Source organism: Mobula birostris, chromosome 1 (assembly GCF_030028105.1).
Source record: "Mobula birostris isolate sMobBir1 chromosome 1, sMobBir1.hap1, whole genome shotgun sequence".
NCBI lineage: Eukaryota > Metazoa > Chordata > Chondrichthyes > Myliobatiformes > Myliobatidae > Mobula > Mobula birostris.
The window spans coordinates 89,970,463-89,988,548 of record NC_092370.1 but is presented as its reverse complement, the minus strand read 5'-3'; the positions used below and the strand labels follow the sequence as shown (position 1 = coordinate 89,988,548).

Below are 18,086 nucleotides of genomic sequence, written 5' to 3'. Positions count from 1 at the left end.
ATGCATACATGCATTAAGAAATGATACAGTGTTTCTCCGGAGTGATATCACAGAAAACAGGACAGACCAAAGACCAACACTGACAGAACCACATAATTATATAGTTACAGCAGTGCAAAGCAATACCATAATTTGATGAAGAACAAACCATGGGCACGGTAAAAATAGTCTCAAAGTCCCCGAGCCGATCGACTCCCGAGTTCCCGATAGCAGGCGGCAAAAGGGAGAAATTCCCTGTGATAAACCTCCAGGCACCATCAACTTGCTGATGCCTTGGAAGCAGCCGACACTGAGTCTGTCTGTCCGAAAACTTCGAGCCTCCGACCAGCCCCACCGATACAGCCTCCCGAGCGCCATCCTCTGCCGAGCGCCTTTGACCTCGCCCCAGCCGCTGAAGCACACAAAGCCGAGGATTCGGGGCCTTCTGCTCCGGAGATTCCGGTTAACCACACAGTAGCGGGCATTTCAGAAGTTTTCCAGATGTTCCTCCGTACTCTCACGTCCGTCTTCATCAAATCAGAATTGTGCACGGTCCCCTACTTGACAGATTACAGATATCATTCATTCACCAGAGAGGCCCTGCCATCGCGCCACCATCTTCTCCTAAAGGAGATGGAAGAAAGCAAATCCTATAGAATGTAAGTCCTTAGATAAAAAAGTTAAAAGCTTATGTCAAAAAGTCAAAGAAGAATGGTTAAACCAGGAATGTGAGCAAGTAGAAAGAATCCCTATGACTGATCCAAAAAGGTTACATCAACAAATCAAGAATATCACTGGTAAAAAGCTCCTCTGTTCCTCAGGTGGATGTTTGAAAGCAAAGGAAGGTACCATTATCATGGAAAAAGATGAGTTTATGAACAGATGGACTGAGTATATTCAGGAATTGTTTGAAGACGATTGAGGCGAGAAACCAGAAATTAAGAAAAATATTGAAGGTCCAAGTATTTTAAAATCTGAAGTTCGTAATGCAATAAATAAGATGAAGAAAGGAAGGGCAGTCGGTCCTGATGAATTAGTAATAGAACAAATTATCGCCCTTGAAGATTATGGAATTGAAAAACTTACTGATTTAATCAATGATATTTATGAGACTGGAATAATACCAGAAGAGATGAAAAAACCAGTATTTATCACTCTTCCTAAGAAACCTGGAGCAATAGAATGTGAATTACATAGGACCATAAGTTTAATGAGTTATATCACCAAAATACTTCTCAGAATTTTGATGACAAAGAGCTAAAAGTAAGATACAAGCTGGAATAGGTAAAGAACAATGTGGTTTTCTGAAAGACAAAGGTACACGAAACGCAATATTGATGTTAAGGATACTATCAGAACGAGTTACTCAAGTGCAAAAAGATTTATTTGTTTTATTGATTACACAAAAGCATTTGATAAAGTGAAGCGCAATAAGTTGTTTGAAATATTACAGAAAACTCTAGATCTAGATTCGAAAGACCTCCACCTAATCAGAAATCTGTACTGGGAACAAACTGCCGCTGTAAGAATAGATGGAGAAGTGAGTCAGTTTACGAAAATCGAGAGGCGTTAGACAAGAGTGTGTTTTCTCCTCTGATTTATTTAATGTGTACAGTGAAACAGTATTACAAAAAATAAGAGGCATCTTGGGAATCAAAGTTGGCGGTGAAAGCATCAATAATTTCAGATATGCAGATGACACTGTACGGAGGAAGCACTACAAAACTTAATTGATATAGTTGTTGAAGAAAGTGCAAAAATGGGTCTATCTATCAATAACAAAAAGACAATGTATAGTGATATCCAAAAAGAAGGAGAATCCTATCTGCAGGCTGAGAATAAACGGGAAAGACATAAAACAAGTACAGAACTTTTGCTGCTTAGCAAAAGCCGCGTGAGATCAGATGGCAGGTGCGATGTGGACATCAAAAGAAGAATAGGGATGGCAAAAGACACCTTTACGAGAATGAAGAGTATACTGACCAATACTAAACTAGGCATGACAACCCGCCTCAGAGTACTGAAATGTTACGTTTATCCAGTTATGTTATATGGCTCAGAATGTTGGACAATATCTAGTAACATGAGGAAATGAATTAAAGCAGCAGAGATGTGGTTTTTGAGGAGGATGCAAAGAATATCATTGACGAAATGAATATCTAACGAGGATGTCATGAACAGAGCAAACACAAAAAGAGAAATAATGTATGAGATCATGAAAAGGCAACGTAACTTCATTGGATATGTGATTAGGAAAGAGGAGTTAGAATGCACAATAATTATGGGAGTGATTAAAGGGAAGAAAGTGTGACAAAAGACAAAGTTATCAGAAGATTGATGCCGATGAGAGAGATAAGAGAGACAATGGGGAAACATTCAGAAATGTTAGTGAGAGACGAGAGAGATTAACAAAAAGAGACACAGTTCTGAGTATTGTCAGACCGGTTGCTTTGAACCTGAACTGTTTAAAGTTTGATGGACAGGCGATACCCCAGCAGGGGGATAAAAGGAACAGGTTCGCTAAGGCAAGACACACCACGAGATAACAAGACCCTGGAAGTGCGGTGTGCCCCCCCCCCCCCCATAAGTTGGTGGGAGTTTTGGAGGTCTGGTCGCGGGACCGACCATAGACGCACAGGGTGAAAAGGTACGATCGGCGGGAACCTGGTGTGTGTGTCTGCCCTTGCCTGGGTGCCGGGTTCACTGTGGAAGAATGGTCGTATCCAGAACGGAGGGGTCACAGTCGGTGACCTCGGAAGACAATAAAGGGTTCACCCGAAAGCTGACTGCGAAGAACAAAGGTCTGTCTGAATCAGATTTGTATATTATCTCTCTCTCTCCAACGGCACAACAGCGATTACTGCGAACTGTACTAAGCTGCACTGAGCTCTGCGTCACTTGAGACTGATCATTTTACTCCTAGACTGCGATAGAGCTTGATTGATTCCTATTATCCTAGTTCTGTGTACATGTGTGTTTTATCATTGCTAACCTGTTGCATTTATATCCTTACTATTAGAATACTGTGTTGCTCATTTCTTTAATAAAACTTTATTAGGTTCTGTTAACCAGACTCCAACTAAGTGGTCCATTTCTGCTGGTTTGGCAACAGAGTTACGGGGTACGTAACATAAGCAAGAGGAAGACAAAGACAAATGATGATGGAGACAGCAGCCAGAGAACTGGAAATGAATACCAATGAATTGATTCACTTGACCTGAAACAGGAGTGCGTGGGCCATGACAGTCAAAACTCAAACTGGGCACGGCACCTGATGATGATGATGGCCTAAACTGTGAGTTCTTGACATACTCTTAAAAACTAGATAAAGAGAACACAGTGAAATAAATAACACAAAACATTATATTTGTTCATTTATTTATTGAGAAAAATGACCCAATATTACATGAATTTGTTGGAAAAAGTATGTGAACCTCTGGGGTAATGCCTTCTACAAAAGCTATCCACAGGGCCTGTTCTTCTCAAAGTTATGTTTATGTGCATCATGCCTCGATTAAAACAACTTTCAGAGGACCTTAGAAGAAGAATTGTAGAGATGCATGGAGCTGGAAAAATCTAAAGAAGCATTTCTAAAGACCTGAGTGTTCATCAATCCACAGAAAGAGTCATTACTGTATAAAGGGTCACACAAGTTACTGAAAGCAATGATCCTTATGCTTTTTCCAACAAATACATGTAATATGCAATCATTTTTCTCAATATTTAACAAATGAACAAGTGTAATGTTTTTTGTGTTATTTAATTGGGATCTCTTATCTAGTTTTAGGACTTATGTGAAGAATTGATCACATTTTAGATCATATTTATGTCAAAATACACTTCTACAGGATTCACAAACTTCCCAGCACCACTGTAGTCTTTTCCACCAAAGGGAATCACAACTTTTGACCAGGCAGTGTGTATGTAAACATGAGGAATTCTGCAGATGCTGGAAATTCAAGCAACACACATCAATGTGTGTATGTAGCTGTATAACAAATGATTGGCATTTAAGATGAATTGCTTTCATAAATTTCCTGAATGTAGATTTGTTTTTGAGTGGCAATTTATTTTAACTTTATTTTTTGATTTCTCTTTAATTCAAGGAAAAAAATGGTTATTGCCCTGGTTTTGATATCCACATCCCTGTGGGATTGGTTTTCAGTGACTAAGATACATGAGCCAGAATGCTCGTTTCACTTGAGTAATCATCGTTTAGCCCATGTTGAAGCATTTGAACCATGAAACCCTACCATTAACCAAGGGGTTTGTGGACCCCAGGTTTCCTCTGATTTAGAGGAAACAAATTTAAAGGGAACTGGGCATTTGCTTATTATATATCTCTGTTACATCTCTTGGATGCTTTATTGTCTTCCGGTTTTCACCCCCGCCCCCCAGGAATTTCTGTTGAATTGTTTGCACAGAGATCTGCAAGCTGGCATAAAGGACTTATCCAAAGAAGAGAGGTTATGGGAAGTGCAACGAATTTTAACAGCACTAAAGCGGAAACTTCGTGAAGCTAAAAGGCAGGTGAGTTTCAGTGGATCTTTCCTTTATGGCAAGGTCAACATAAGAGTTGTAGAAGAACCTAAAAGGCATTCTCCTCATCTGTGTTTGTAATGTTTTAGATTAAGTAAGAAGGTTTCATGCTTTTAGCTTAAGATGGTGTTCCTGTACATTTTCATGTAGGTTATGCTACTGATAAGAATATTCCTTCAGTATTCTAATTTAGAATTCAATCCCTAATGAGAGACCAGCAACAACTTAAAAAAAAAGGCTATGTGCATTGAAAAAGACATTCAAGAGAGTTTTAAATTCAAAATTATGAACAAGCAAACATGATCTTTATTATGTGTATGTGGGCATTGCTGCAACGTGGAAAGAGTCACAACTGAAAGCTAGATTACTTGTTACACTTAAGCGGCTTGCTATGCTACTCACAGTTACATCAAATGGGGTGCTCTGGAACTGCACCGACATAAAAGCCACTCGGAATAAAATGGCAGATTTTCTTTCCAGGTTTCTAGTTGAACTGGTGAAATTTTAGAATAATCAGCCACTAACTTTTTATTCAAATGATTTAATTAATTGAGATTCCCTGTTTGATGTACATAATATCTCTAGTTATTATTTCAGTTTTCTATATTGCTAACTAATAATCTATCAGTAATTTTGTATCCCAGCTACTATTATTTCTCCTGTAAGCTTAAAGCACTTTTACTAGAAATTTTATGCAAATATAACAGATGGCATAACTGTATAAAATTGCATACTATTTTGTATGGCATTAGAGTTCTGTCATCTCTGACTTTTTTCTTCTTTCTCCATATGTAATTTTACCACATTAGTTCTGTTATTGGTACCGATGCTTTAGCTGGCAGGGAAGGGTAGTAGCAGAATTCTGCTTTTGCACCTGTCATCCAACTGCTCCAGATTGTGTTGTGTCTCATTCACTGCCACCTCCCCCAACCATCCAGCCTTTAAAATTAACAGATGGAGCTGATTGTCAAATCGGACTTTAATCCTAGATTTGATACAATAGAAATAGATTACTATATTCTAACTTTTTATTAGCAGGAAACATTGAAACTCTCGAATGTTGAACTTATTAGATAAGGTGGATGTGGAGAGGATGTTTCCCATGGTGGGGGTAGCCAGAACTAGAGGGCACAGCCTCAAAATTGAGGGGCAACCTTTTAGAACAGAGGTATGGACGAATTTTTTTTAGCAGAGAATAGTGAATCTGGATGCTCTGCCTCAGACTGTAGTGGAGGCCAAGTTCGTGGGTATATTTAAAGCAGAAGTTGATAGTTTGATTGGTCAGGGCATCAAAGGATATGCAAGAAGGCAGGTGTATGGTGTTGAGTGGGATCTGGGATCAGCCGTGATGGAATGGCGGAGCAGACTCAATGGGCCGAATGGCCTAATTCTGTTCCCATGCCTTATGGTCTTATGGACATTGGAATTTTCAGTTGAATTGTTACAATTTTTTATTATACCCTTACACCCAGTTGAAGCTTCCCATATTTCCCACTGTTTCTGGAAGTTTTGATTCTGGGCACTTGTCTCCCCCTTAATTTGGTAAGGATTCAAACAATTGTTCTTACCTAGCTTTAGATGTTGGAGTCCTATTGAGCACTTATTCCTTGCCTCTCACTTTCAAAACAATAAATGCCTGATACATCTTTCATTTGAATTGTTTTCCAATTTTACTGCTGTATTTATTAACAGGCAATGAAAAGAGATGCACTTTTTTCACTTTGAATCTAAAAATTGTTAGTGGCTCTTAAATTTAAAAAAACCACGCTCATCCATGTCATTTAGTGAATCTACAGTGACTCCTAACAGAATTTTTAATGTGTAGTGTATATTTTTCCTTTCTCTGTTCATCTGGCCTCAGTTCATCTGCTGAAATCCTTGTCATTATTAACTGTATGCTTGACAGCTATAATGCTCTCTTGCCTGATCTACTATCTTCCATCACCTATAAAGAGACTAATCCAAAACTCATCAGCCTGAATTCACCCATCACCCCTGTGCTTGCTGACTTATACTGGGTCCCATTTAAACAATGGCTCAATTTAAAGTTCTTGCTCTTATTTTCAAATCCCACGTTGGATCAAGGTAGTGATCAAAGCTAATTCTATTTGTCTGTGTTTGATTCTCTATCTCTCTAAACCTTTCTTATCCATGTACCCCTCCAAATATCTTTTAAATGGTGCAATTATATGCCCTCTAGCTTCCCCTGGTAGCTCATTTCATATACCCAACACATTGTGTGGAAAAACTTACCCCTTTTGATATGTCCCCTCTCTCCTCATATTTTGACCTCTAGTTTAAGAATCCCTTAGCCAGGGACAAAGACTGACCGTCCAGCTTAAACATGATCCATCATTTGCCTGAGAAAGTGGAATCATTATAGTACTTAAGTGGAATACAAATCGGAAGAGTGCATCTACTAGACAGGAGAAATTGTTGACGTAATAGAAATACTCGAAACATGTCAGTGATTTTATCTGTTTGCTTCTATGTAATTATAGGAATGTGAAACAAAGATTGCTCAAGAAATTGCTAGCCTTTCAAAGGAAGACGTTTCTAAAGAAGAAATGAATGAGAATGAAGAGGAGGTCATTAATATTCTACTAGCTCAGGTATGCTCAGCTGCAATATGATATAATCCTACTTAATGCTTAAAATGCCAGTTTGTCCTTTTGTTCTTGAGATATTATCTGAGCTAATGGTTAGTTTCACAAAGGTTTTAACTCATTTTAAAGGGGATGGAAACTCAGAATGATTTTGGCTTGGGTCCTAGTTGCACAAATTGGAAGAATGCACGTGACACAAAATTTGGAAATGTTAATAAGAAAAATATCTGCAGACCTAGGAGTTATAAACTGTCAAAATGTGTAACTATTTAGCTGAAGAAATGCAGAACTCTGCCTTTCGAAGGAGAAAGAAAACAAAGCACTATAAGGAGATTCAAAACATAGGTGTGAGACTTTGTACATACGTATCTTCGAAGTTCATAAGGCACTCTAGAAAATTGCCTTTTGTTTGTGTTCAAGTTTATTGTACCTCTTACTGTACATATATACAACCAAATAAAACAATGTTTTTCTAGACCACGGTGCACCTACAAAGCATATATCACACATAGCACATAAAACAAAAATATTACCATAAGTAAATAAAATAAAATATAATTCAATATACATGTAGTGTGCTCCACAGGTAAATAGTAAACAGCTTGCTGTCCTGGTGACGAGACCTCAGTGGTGGTAGGGTATTCATTAGTCTCAAAGCCTGAGGGAAGAAGCTCTTACCCAGTTTGGCAGTCCCAGTCCTGATGTTTCTGTACCTCCTTCCTGATGATAGTGGGTCAAAGAGATGGTGGGATGGATGATAGGGATCCTCAGCAATGCTTTGGGCTCTTTGTCTACGATGTTCCCAGAAAATATCACAAATAGTGGGGAAGGAGACTCCAGTGTCCTCCAGGGCAGGTTTTATTATCTTCTGTAGGGACTTGTGATCCAGTGCCTTACACTTTCTGTACCACGCAGTGATGCAGTCAGACTCTGAGTACTGTGAGATAAGAAGGTTTGGTCCAAGTTAATTGGCAGTGCTTAGTAAACAGCCAACTGATCAGAACTGGAAAATGGCTAGAGTTGATGGCTAGAATACAAAAAAAATACACTAAGAAGAATTGAATTCTTCAAAGAATTGAGTTTCATGGAAAATATGTTATTAAAACTGAGCAGTCTAAAATAGGCTAGGGTTGAAATTATGGCAGAAAATCATCTTGGTTGCCCTTAATTGTGAATTCTAAGGGATGTTGAATTGTTTGAATTCTGTGGTGAGCTATCTACATTTACAAGAAAAGGTTTGTGAATCCTTTGCAAGTACCTGGTTTTCTGATAACCTGAGGTCTGATCTTCAACTAAGTCACAGTAAATAGACAAACATAATCTGCCTAAATTAATAACACACAAAAAATTGTACTTTTTTGTCGTTATTGAACACATTGTTTAATCATTCACAGTCTAGTCTGGAAAAAGTATGTGAACCCTTGTACTTAATAACTGGTAGAACCTCCTTTAGCAGCAATAACCTCCACCAAACGTTTCCTGTAGCTGCTGATCAGACTTGCATAACGGAGAGGAGGAATTTTAGACCATTCCTCCATACAAAACTATTCCAGTTTTATCAATATTTCGGGGATATTTTGCATGAACAGCCTTCAGGTCATGCCACAGCATCTCAATTGGGTTAAGGTCTGGAAACTGACTTAGCCATTCCAAAACACACATTTTCTTAATTTTAAACCAATCTATTTCTGATTTACTCTTGTGTTTTGAATCACTTCTTGTTGTATCATCCAACTTCTACCCTGATATTCTCCTGTAAAATGTTTTGATACAATTTTGAATTCATTTTCCCCTCAACTCCAGTCCCTGAAGCAGCAAAGCAGCCCCAAACTAGGAAGCTCTTTGCACCGCACTTTACAGTTGGGATGAGGTGTAGGTGTGCAGTGCCCTTTTTCCTCCAAATCTTTTGCTGTTACCCTTGGCTTCTTTTTCACCTCCTTCAGCATTGCATGTTGTGCTCTTGGTGTGATCTTTGCAGGATGCCCACTTCTAGGACATCCATTTGTGGACAATTTCTCTTACTGTGGACTGATGGGTCTTTAGAAATGTTTTGTAGCCATTTCCAGCTTCATGCATCTCTACAATTCTTCTAAGGTCCTCTGAAAGTTGTTTTGATTGAGGGATGGTGCACATAAACAGACCTTTCTTGAGAAAAGCAGGCTCTGTCAAAAACCTGATTTTGTGTGTCTTTTTTATAGGGCAAGGCACCTCTACAACCCACACCTCCAATATCATCTCATTGATCGGAACACCTAACTCCAAATAGCTTTTGTAGAAGGCATTACCCCAGAGGTTCACATACTTTTTTGAACCTAGACTGTGATTGTTTAAATGGTGTACTCAATATTGACAAGAGGATGTACAATTTTTAAAAAAATTATTCATTTACTGGATGTGGGTGTCGCCAGCTAAGCCAGCATTTATTGCCCATCCCTAGTTGCCCTTGAGAAGGTGGTGATGAGTTGCCTCCTTGAACTGCTGCAGTCTCTGAGGTGTAGGTACACCTACAGTGCTGTTAGGGAGGAAATTCCATGATTTTGACCCAGCGATAATGAAGGAATGGCGATTTCCAAGTCAGGATGCTGAGTGGCATGGGGAGGTGGATTTCCGAGTGGTGGTGTTTCCAGGTGTCTGCTATTCTTCTAGATGGTAGTGGTTGTGGGTCTGGAAGGTGCTGCCTTAGGAACTTTGTTACGCTGTTGCAGTGCACCTTGTAGATAGTAGACACTGCTACAACTGTTCGTCAATGGTGGAGGATTGGATGCTTGTGGAAGGGGTACCAATCAAGTGAGCTGCCATGTACTGGATGTTGTCAAAATTCTTGAGAGTTGATGGAGCTGCACTCATCCAGGTGAGTGGTGAGCATTCCATTACACTCCTGACCTGAGCCTTGTAGATGGTGGACAGGCTTTGGGGAATCAGAAGGTGAGTTACACGCCACAGGATTCCTAGCCTTTGACCTGCTCTGGTAGCCACGGTATTTATATGGCTAGACCAGTTCAGTTTCCTGTCAATGGTAACCCCCAGGATGTTGATAGTAGGGGATTCAGTGAAGGTGATGCCACTGAATGTCAATGGATGATGGTTAGAGCCTCTCTTGTTGGAGATGGTCATTGCCTGGCAGTTGTGTGGCTTGAACGTTACTTGCCACTAAGCCTGGATATCGCTCAGGTCCTAGTGCATTTAGGTATGAACTAGTGCACTATCTGAGGAGTCACGAATGGTGCAGAGCATTGTGCAGTCATCTGCGAACATCCCCACTTCTGACCTTATGATGGAAGGAAGGTCATTGATGAAGCAGCTGAAGATGTTTGGTCCTAGGACACTTCCCTGAGGAACTCCTGCAGTGATGTCCTGAGGATGAAATGACTGATCTCCAACCACCAGAACCATTTTCTTTTGTGTCAGGTATGATTCCAACCAGCGGAGGGTTTTCCCTCTGATTCCCATTGACTCCATTTTAGTTAGGGCACCTTGATGCCATGCTCGGTCAAATGCTGCTTTGATGTCGAGAGCTATCACTCTCACTGGATTAGTGATTGTGTGTTATTAGTTTAGGCAGATCGTCTTTGTCTGTAATTGTGACTTAGATGAAGATCAGACCACGTTTTATGAGTAATTAATGCAGAAAACCAGGTAATTGCAAAGGGTTCACAAACTTGTTTTTGCAACCGTCTATCTCCTTGTTCTCAAGTCAGTTTTTGGGATATATGCCATTGGGCAAAATGAGGCATGAATTCCAAGTTTTAAACTAAAATATTGCTATCCCTCAATGTTTGTTTCATACTCTTCACCACCTGCAACTCCTCACCATCACCCTCAACTAATTCACTTTTTTTTTAAAACTCTCCTTATGTATTTACGATGGTTTGAGGTTTTTAGCATTTAAGCTAAGTCTCTAAAGTTGGTATAATTAGCAGGACTTCAGGGACTTGGAAACATGCTACATTGGCCCCCAAAGCCCACTTTTTCCAAACCAGCCCATTTATATCCAACTGTGCCTAGCTAAAATCTTAAGCATAGAAATTTTTAAAAATGTAGGAAATCTGAAGTAAAAATTGAAACTGCTAGTACCACTCTAACAGGTCAGGCAGCATCTGTGGAAGATGTTTCAGGATGTGGGGAAAAGAGAACGACATTACCTTTAACTTGCAGAGAAAATGGGAGGATAGATAAGGAATCTCTGATAAGTTGAGGATAGAGTTGCACAGGCAGGTCAGGGTGGGATGGAGAATTAAAGTAGCAAGCAACAGGGAGCTTCAGGTCATCCCAGCAGATTAAACACAGATGTTTTACAATGTTTAGTTTCTACAGTGTACAAGAGACCATTTTATGACTGTCAGATGTATTGTACTATGGCTGAGGATGGTTAAAGTCAGCACTTGTAGTGATATGATTGACGATGACTGGAAAGGGTTAGGATGGACTTAAGTGTTGTATCAAAATTTATCTGTGAGAATCTTTACTTATATAAGGAACTGGAGATCTCTAATAATTGTAGTCCTATACTACATAATTCATTGACTAAGAAGAAAACAAATGGAAGATAATATAGTTTCAGATTAGTAATGTGCTCCATAGCCATTGGTTTAAATCATTAAAACATGCTGTCTTCCCCATGATATGTGATACTTACGTAGTTTACCCCTCTCCACTTTGATGTCACCTTTTTGTCATTCTCAAGTTGCTTTCATTCTCACATTGAAGAATTGTTTTAAAGGAGAATGAAATCCTGACCGAACAGGAAGAATTGCTGGCCATGGAGCAGTTTTTACGAAGACAGATTGCATCTGAAAAAGAAGAAATTGAACGTCTTAGAGCAGAGATTGCAGAAATTCAGAGGTAAGTAAAATGCTGTAGTACAGAGAACATTGTTTAAACTCTTGTACATATGAATGTTACAATTTGGGGCAATAAGAAACTTGGCCCATCAAAGGTGCTCCACTATTTAATAGGGTGAAGGTGATTGTAACTGCAGGTCTGCATTCCAATCAATCTACCTTATTATTACAAAGACCAAGCTTCCACTGCCCTTCGCAAAAGAGTTTCAAATTGTCATGAATCTCAGAAAAAAGATTCTCCCATGGGAGAAAGCACCCTCTCCACATCCACCCTGTCAGACTCAGGATCTTGAGTTTCAACCAAGTCCCCTTTCATTCTTCGAAACTCCATAGGATATTAGCTTCATTTGTCTAATCTTTCATCATAAGGTAAACTGCCTATTACAAGTACTACTGTGGCAAACCTCTGAACTGCTAACACATTTATGTCCTTTATTAACTAAGGAGACCAAAATGATACTCAGCATCGCTGATGAGGTCTCACCAGTACCTATAAAAGTGAAACAAAACCTCCTTTAAACAAGTTCCTAAGCAATAAACCATGACATTGTGGTAGGTTTCATAACCACTTGCTGCCATTTGTGAAACATACACTAGGGCACCTTGATCACTCTGTAACTCAGAGCTCTGTATTCTTTTGCCATTTAGATAATTGTTTTTTTTTGTAATCTTTCCTATCAAAATGGGCATTTTCACATTTTCCCACACAACCCTCCATTTGCCAAAATCGTTGCGTACCACACTTAACTATCCATGTCGTTTTTTGGAGCTTCTTTATGCCTTCTTCAGTTTGCTCTCCTACATAATCAGCAAATTTGGCAGCCAAATGTTCACCCCAGTCATTTATATAAATTGGGAGGCAGTCTCTTGTGTCTTTGCCCTTTCTTGCAGCAAACCCAAATCTCTTGTAAATGAGGAAATCAATCCAATTCACTTTAAACTGATTCAGCTGGCTTGGCATTTGCAGCTCTATTTCATTCAGTGATATCTGCTTCTGCTTAAAATGGCAAATACTGAATGGCAAGTGTTTCTCTGGTATATATGACTAATAAACTCTTCTCAGGCTTCTAGACAGGTACAGGTATTGATTTTAACCAACATTTCAATGACAAACTTTGCTGTCTTCTTCAGGGCTGATGCCTAGGGCATGTCTAGTCTAGTGGTATTTATACCCCCGTCGTTCATCCCTCCTGAGGACTCACCAATCAGGAGGGATGGATGACGGGGTATATATACTATCAGACTAGACATGCCTAGGCATCATCCCTGATGAAGATTTCAGAGCTTGTCATTGAAATGTTGGTTAGAATCAATAACTACCTGGTTGGAAGCATGAGAACAGTTTAATAGCAGTACTGAGTTTGATGGTCACATGATGTGATAGACTTGGTTTGAGAATCAGAAAAATATACAAACAATGTTTCTTAAAATGTGGCTCAGTGCTGAGTGAAATAAGGTTTTATTAGGCCATCTGGCCCGTCAAGTCGGCTCCACTATTTCATCATGGCTGATCCATTTTCCCTCTTAGCCCCAATCTCCTGCCTTCTCCCCCTTATCCCTGCATATCCTGACCAATAAAAAAAATCTATCAACATGTGCTTAAATATATAATTGAAAGAAAAATTTTGTGAACCCTTTCCAATTACCTGGTTTTCTGCATTAATTACTCATAAAATGTGGTCTGAGCTTCATCTAAGTTACAATAATAGACATACACAATCTGCCTAAACTAATAACTCGCAAACAGTTGTACTTCTTCTCATCAATACTGAGTACACCATTTAAACAATCACAGTCTAGGTTTGAAAGAGTATGTGAACCTCTGGGGTGATGCCTTTGACAAAAGCTATTTGGAGTCAGGTGTTCCAATCAATGAGATGAGATTGGGATGGTCTGCCCTTTAAAGTAGATACACAGAGTCAGGTTACTGTAGAGCCTGCTCATCTCTAGAAAGATCTGTTTAAGTGCACCATGCCTCAATCAAAACAACTTTCAGACGACCTCAGAATAAGAATTGTCGAGATGCATAAAGCTGGAAAAGGCTGCAAAAGCATTTCTGAAGAGCTGAGTACTCATCAGTCCACAGTAAGAAATTGTCTACAAATGGAGGAAACTGGATACTTTTGCTAATTTCCCTAGGAGTGGGCGTACTGCAAGGATCACACTAAGAACACAATGTGCAATACTGAAGGAGGTGAAAAAGAACCCAAGGGTAGCAGCAACAGACCTGCAGAAATCTCTAGAACGTGCTAAAATGTTTGTTCATGTATCCACTATAAGAAAAACACGGAACAGGAATAGTGTTCATGGAAGTACACCACTGAGGAAACCACTACTCTCCAAAACAAAACATTGCTGCACACCTCAAGTTTGCAAAAGACCACCTGGATATTCTACAACGCTTCTGGGACAATGCGCTGTGGACAGATGAGACAAAAGTTGAACTTTTTGGCAGAAACACACACTGCTATGTTTGGAGGTAAAAGGGCACTACACACCAACACTAAAAGCTCCTCCCAACTGTGAAGCATGGTGGAAAGAGTATCATGGTTTGGGACTGCTTTGCTGCCTCAGGACCTGGACAGCTTGCAATTGTTGAGGGAACAATGAATTCAAAATTGTATCAAAACATTTTGCAGGAGAATGTCAGGGTCGCACTCTTATCACCTGAAGCTTTAAAAGGAGTTAGATGATGCAACAAGACAATGATCCAAAACACAAGAGTAATCAACAACGGAATGGTTTAAAAAGAAGAAAATTTGTGTTTTGGAATGGCTAAGCCCAGACAACCCAAATGAGATGCTGTAGCATGACCTGATATGATCCAATATCCACTCTCACCTCTCTTTTACATTTTATGTATCTGAAGAAATTTTTGGTATTCTCTTCAATATTGTTGGCTGATTTACTTTCGTATTCCATCTTTTCCTTCTTGATGACTTTTTTAGTTGTCTTCTGTTGGTTTTTAAAAGCTCCCCAATCCTCTTACTTCCCACTAATTTTTGCTCTATTATATGCCCCCTCTTTGGCTTTTATGTTGGCTTTGATTTCTCTTGTTAGCCATGGTTGTGTCATCTTGCCTTTAGAATACTTCTTCCTCTTTGGGATGTATATATCCTGTGCCTTCTGAATTGCTTCCAGAAATTCCAGCCATTGCTGCTCTGCCGTGGTCCCTGCTAGTGTTCATTTCTGATCAATTTTGGCCAACACCTCTCTCATGCTTCTATAATTCCCTTTACTTCACTGTAATACTGATGCATCTGACTTTAGCTTCTCCTTCTCAAATTTTAGGGTGAATTTGATAATATCATGATCAGTTGCCTTAAGATTTCTTTTACCTTAAGTTCTAATCATTTCCAGTTCATTGCAAAATATCCTATCCAGAATAACTGATCTCCTAGTAGGCTCACCACAAGCTGCTCTAAAAAGCCCACTCATACACATTCTATAAATTCCTCCTCTTGGAATCCAACAGCAACCTGATTTTCCCAAATTACCTGCATATTGAACTCCCCTTTGTCTATTGTAACATTGCCCTTTTGCCATGCATTTTCTATCTTTTGTTGTAATTTGTAGACCACTTCCTTAATACTGTTTGGGGATATTTTTACCCTTGCAGTTCCGTAGCTCTACCCACAACTATTCAGCACCTTCCGACCCAATGTCACCTCTTTCTAATGTTTTGATTTCATTTTTTTTTACCAACAGAGCCATGCCACCCCCTCTGCCTACCTGCTTGTCCTTTTGATACAATGTGTAGCCTTGGATGTTAAGCTCTTAGTTATTATCTAATTTCAGCCATGATTCTGTGATACCCACCACATCATACATGCCAATCTGTAACTGTGCTACAAGTTCATCTACCTTATTCCGTATAATGCGTGCATTCAAATACAACACCTTCAGTCCTGTATTCATCCTTTTCAATTTTGTCTGCCTTTTACATTGCAACTCAATTTTGCCCTATCATCAGCCTCTCCTTGCTGGGTGTCTCACTGCGCAGTGCCTGTTTGTAAACCAACTACCTCTTTCTCAGCACTATCACTCCATTTCCCATCCCCTGCCAAATTAGAATGTTTTTGTGCTGTTTGTTTCATAGCCGTCAGCAACAGCATGGTCGTAGTGAAACAGAGGAGTACTCTTCTGAAAGTGAGAGTGAAAGTGAGGATGAGGAGGAGCTGCAGCTCATCCTGGAAGATCTTCAGCGACAAAATGAAGAGTTGGAGGTAATTTATAACATTAATAGGTGCTCTGGCAGATTTACAAAGCCGTACAAACAATTTAGTTTATTGGTATTAGTAAATCTTTAGTCAGATCATTTTCATGTACTTTATTTTTTATAGCTAAAATTATTAGAGTTCTGGAAATTTAACACCCAGAGATTTAATTGGCTAGGAAGAGTTATATTAACTAATCAGAATCTTCGTTCCTTCCTTTGTTTCAGGATGTTCTACATTGAAAGTAATTCACTACAAAGTACTGTAATCTCCAGCCAACTGCTGAAAATAATGAAAGTACTAACATACCAATGAATGTATAGAATCAGTCAATCCACTAAGTGCAGACCTGCTGAGGTTCCCAAATGGGCACAAGATCCAAAGGGTGCATAAAGAATTCATGAGGAGGTTGCCAGACTGGAAGGCTTGAAATATAAGGAGAGATTGGATATGCTGGGATAATAGGAGGTTGAATGGCAACCTTATAGAGTCATAGAGCACTACAGCAAAGTCCTAACCTATTCAGCCTTTCCATATAACCTGGGTCCTCGAGTCCTGGCAGCATTCTTGTAAATTTTATTTCTTTGCACTCTTACAGTCTTATTGACAATTGTCCTGTAGGTAGGTGACCAGAACTTCAAATTAGGCTAATCAACATCTTATACAGCTTCAATATAACATCCCAACTCCTGTACTCAGTACTTTGATTAATGAAGGCCAATTATGTAAGCTTTCTTTACAACTCTATCTACCTGTCACACTACTTTCAAAGAATTATGGCTCTGTATTTCTAGATCCCTCTCTGTTCTACCACATTCTTCAGTGCCCTACCACTCATTGTGCAAGTCCCACCCTGCTTTGTCCTCCCAAAGTGCAACACCTCACACTTGGCTGCATTAAATACCATCTGCTATTTTTCCACCTCGTCCAGATCCCGCTGCATAGTCTTCCTTGCTGTCCACTACACCACCAATCTCAGTGTCATCTGCAAATTTGCTGATCCAGTTTACCACATTATCATCAAGATTGTTGATATAGATGGCAAACAACAATGGACTCAGCATCAATACTTGTCACAGGGCTCCAGTCAGAGAGGCAACCATCTTCTACCACTCTCAGGCTCTCCTGCAAAGTCAACGTCTAACCCAATTTACCTCATCTCAAATGCCAAGTGACTGAACCTTGATCAACCTCCCATGGAGGACCTTGTCAAAGGCCTTGCTAATGTTCATGTAGGCAACATTCACTGCGTAGGCTTCTTCAACTTTCCTGGTAACTTCCTCAAAACTCACTCAGATTGGTTAGATACGACCTACCATGCACAAAGCCATGATGACTATCCTTAATCCCTGTCTATCTAAATACTTACATATCCAGTTCCTAGAATACTTTCCAATAACTTACCCACTACTAATGTCAGGCTTACCAGCCTCTTATTTCATGGATTATTCTTAGATCCTTTCTTAAACAACAAAACAACATCAGCTATCCTCCAACAACTCACGCGTGGCTGAGGACATTTCAAATATCTCTGCTAGGGCCCCTGTAATTTCTGCACTAGCCTCCCATTGTGTCCAAGGGAACACTTTGCCAGGCCTTGAGGATTTGCCTCAATAGAGCAAACACCACCTCCTCAGTAATCTATAGGTTTCATGACTTCACTGCTACTTTACCTAAAACCTATAGGTCTATCCATCTCCCAAGTAAATACAGTTGTGAAAATCCATTTACAATTCCCCCCCCTCTCCCCCCCCCCCCTTTGGCTCCATGTACAGATGAGCACCCTGATCTTCCAAAGGACCAATTTTGTCTCTTGCTATCCACTTGCTCTTAATATATCTGTAGAAGCCCTTGTGATTATCCTTCACTTTGTCTGCTAGAGCAACTTCATGCTGCCTTTTATC

The 18,086-nt window shown here is 39.6% G+C and overlaps 1 protein-coding gene across 1 annotated transcript in view; it reads left to right on the top strand.

Moving 5' to 3' along the window:
• The window catches only part of ralbp1 (ralA binding protein 1), a 57,379-nt gene that overhangs the window by 35,885 nt on the left and 3,408 nt on the right, over positions 1–18,086 (top strand). Inside the window, exons 6-9 of the mRNA XM_072259006.1 lie at positions 4,378–4,509; positions 7,020–7,130; positions 11,845–11,966; positions 16,065–16,191. Of these exons, the coding sequence (XP_072115107.1) occupies positions 4,378–4,509; positions 7,020–7,130; positions 11,845–11,966; positions 16,065–16,191 (492 nt within the window). The remainder of the gene's footprint in view (positions 1–4,377; positions 4,510–7,019; positions 7,131–11,844; positions 11,967–16,064; positions 16,192–18,086) is intronic.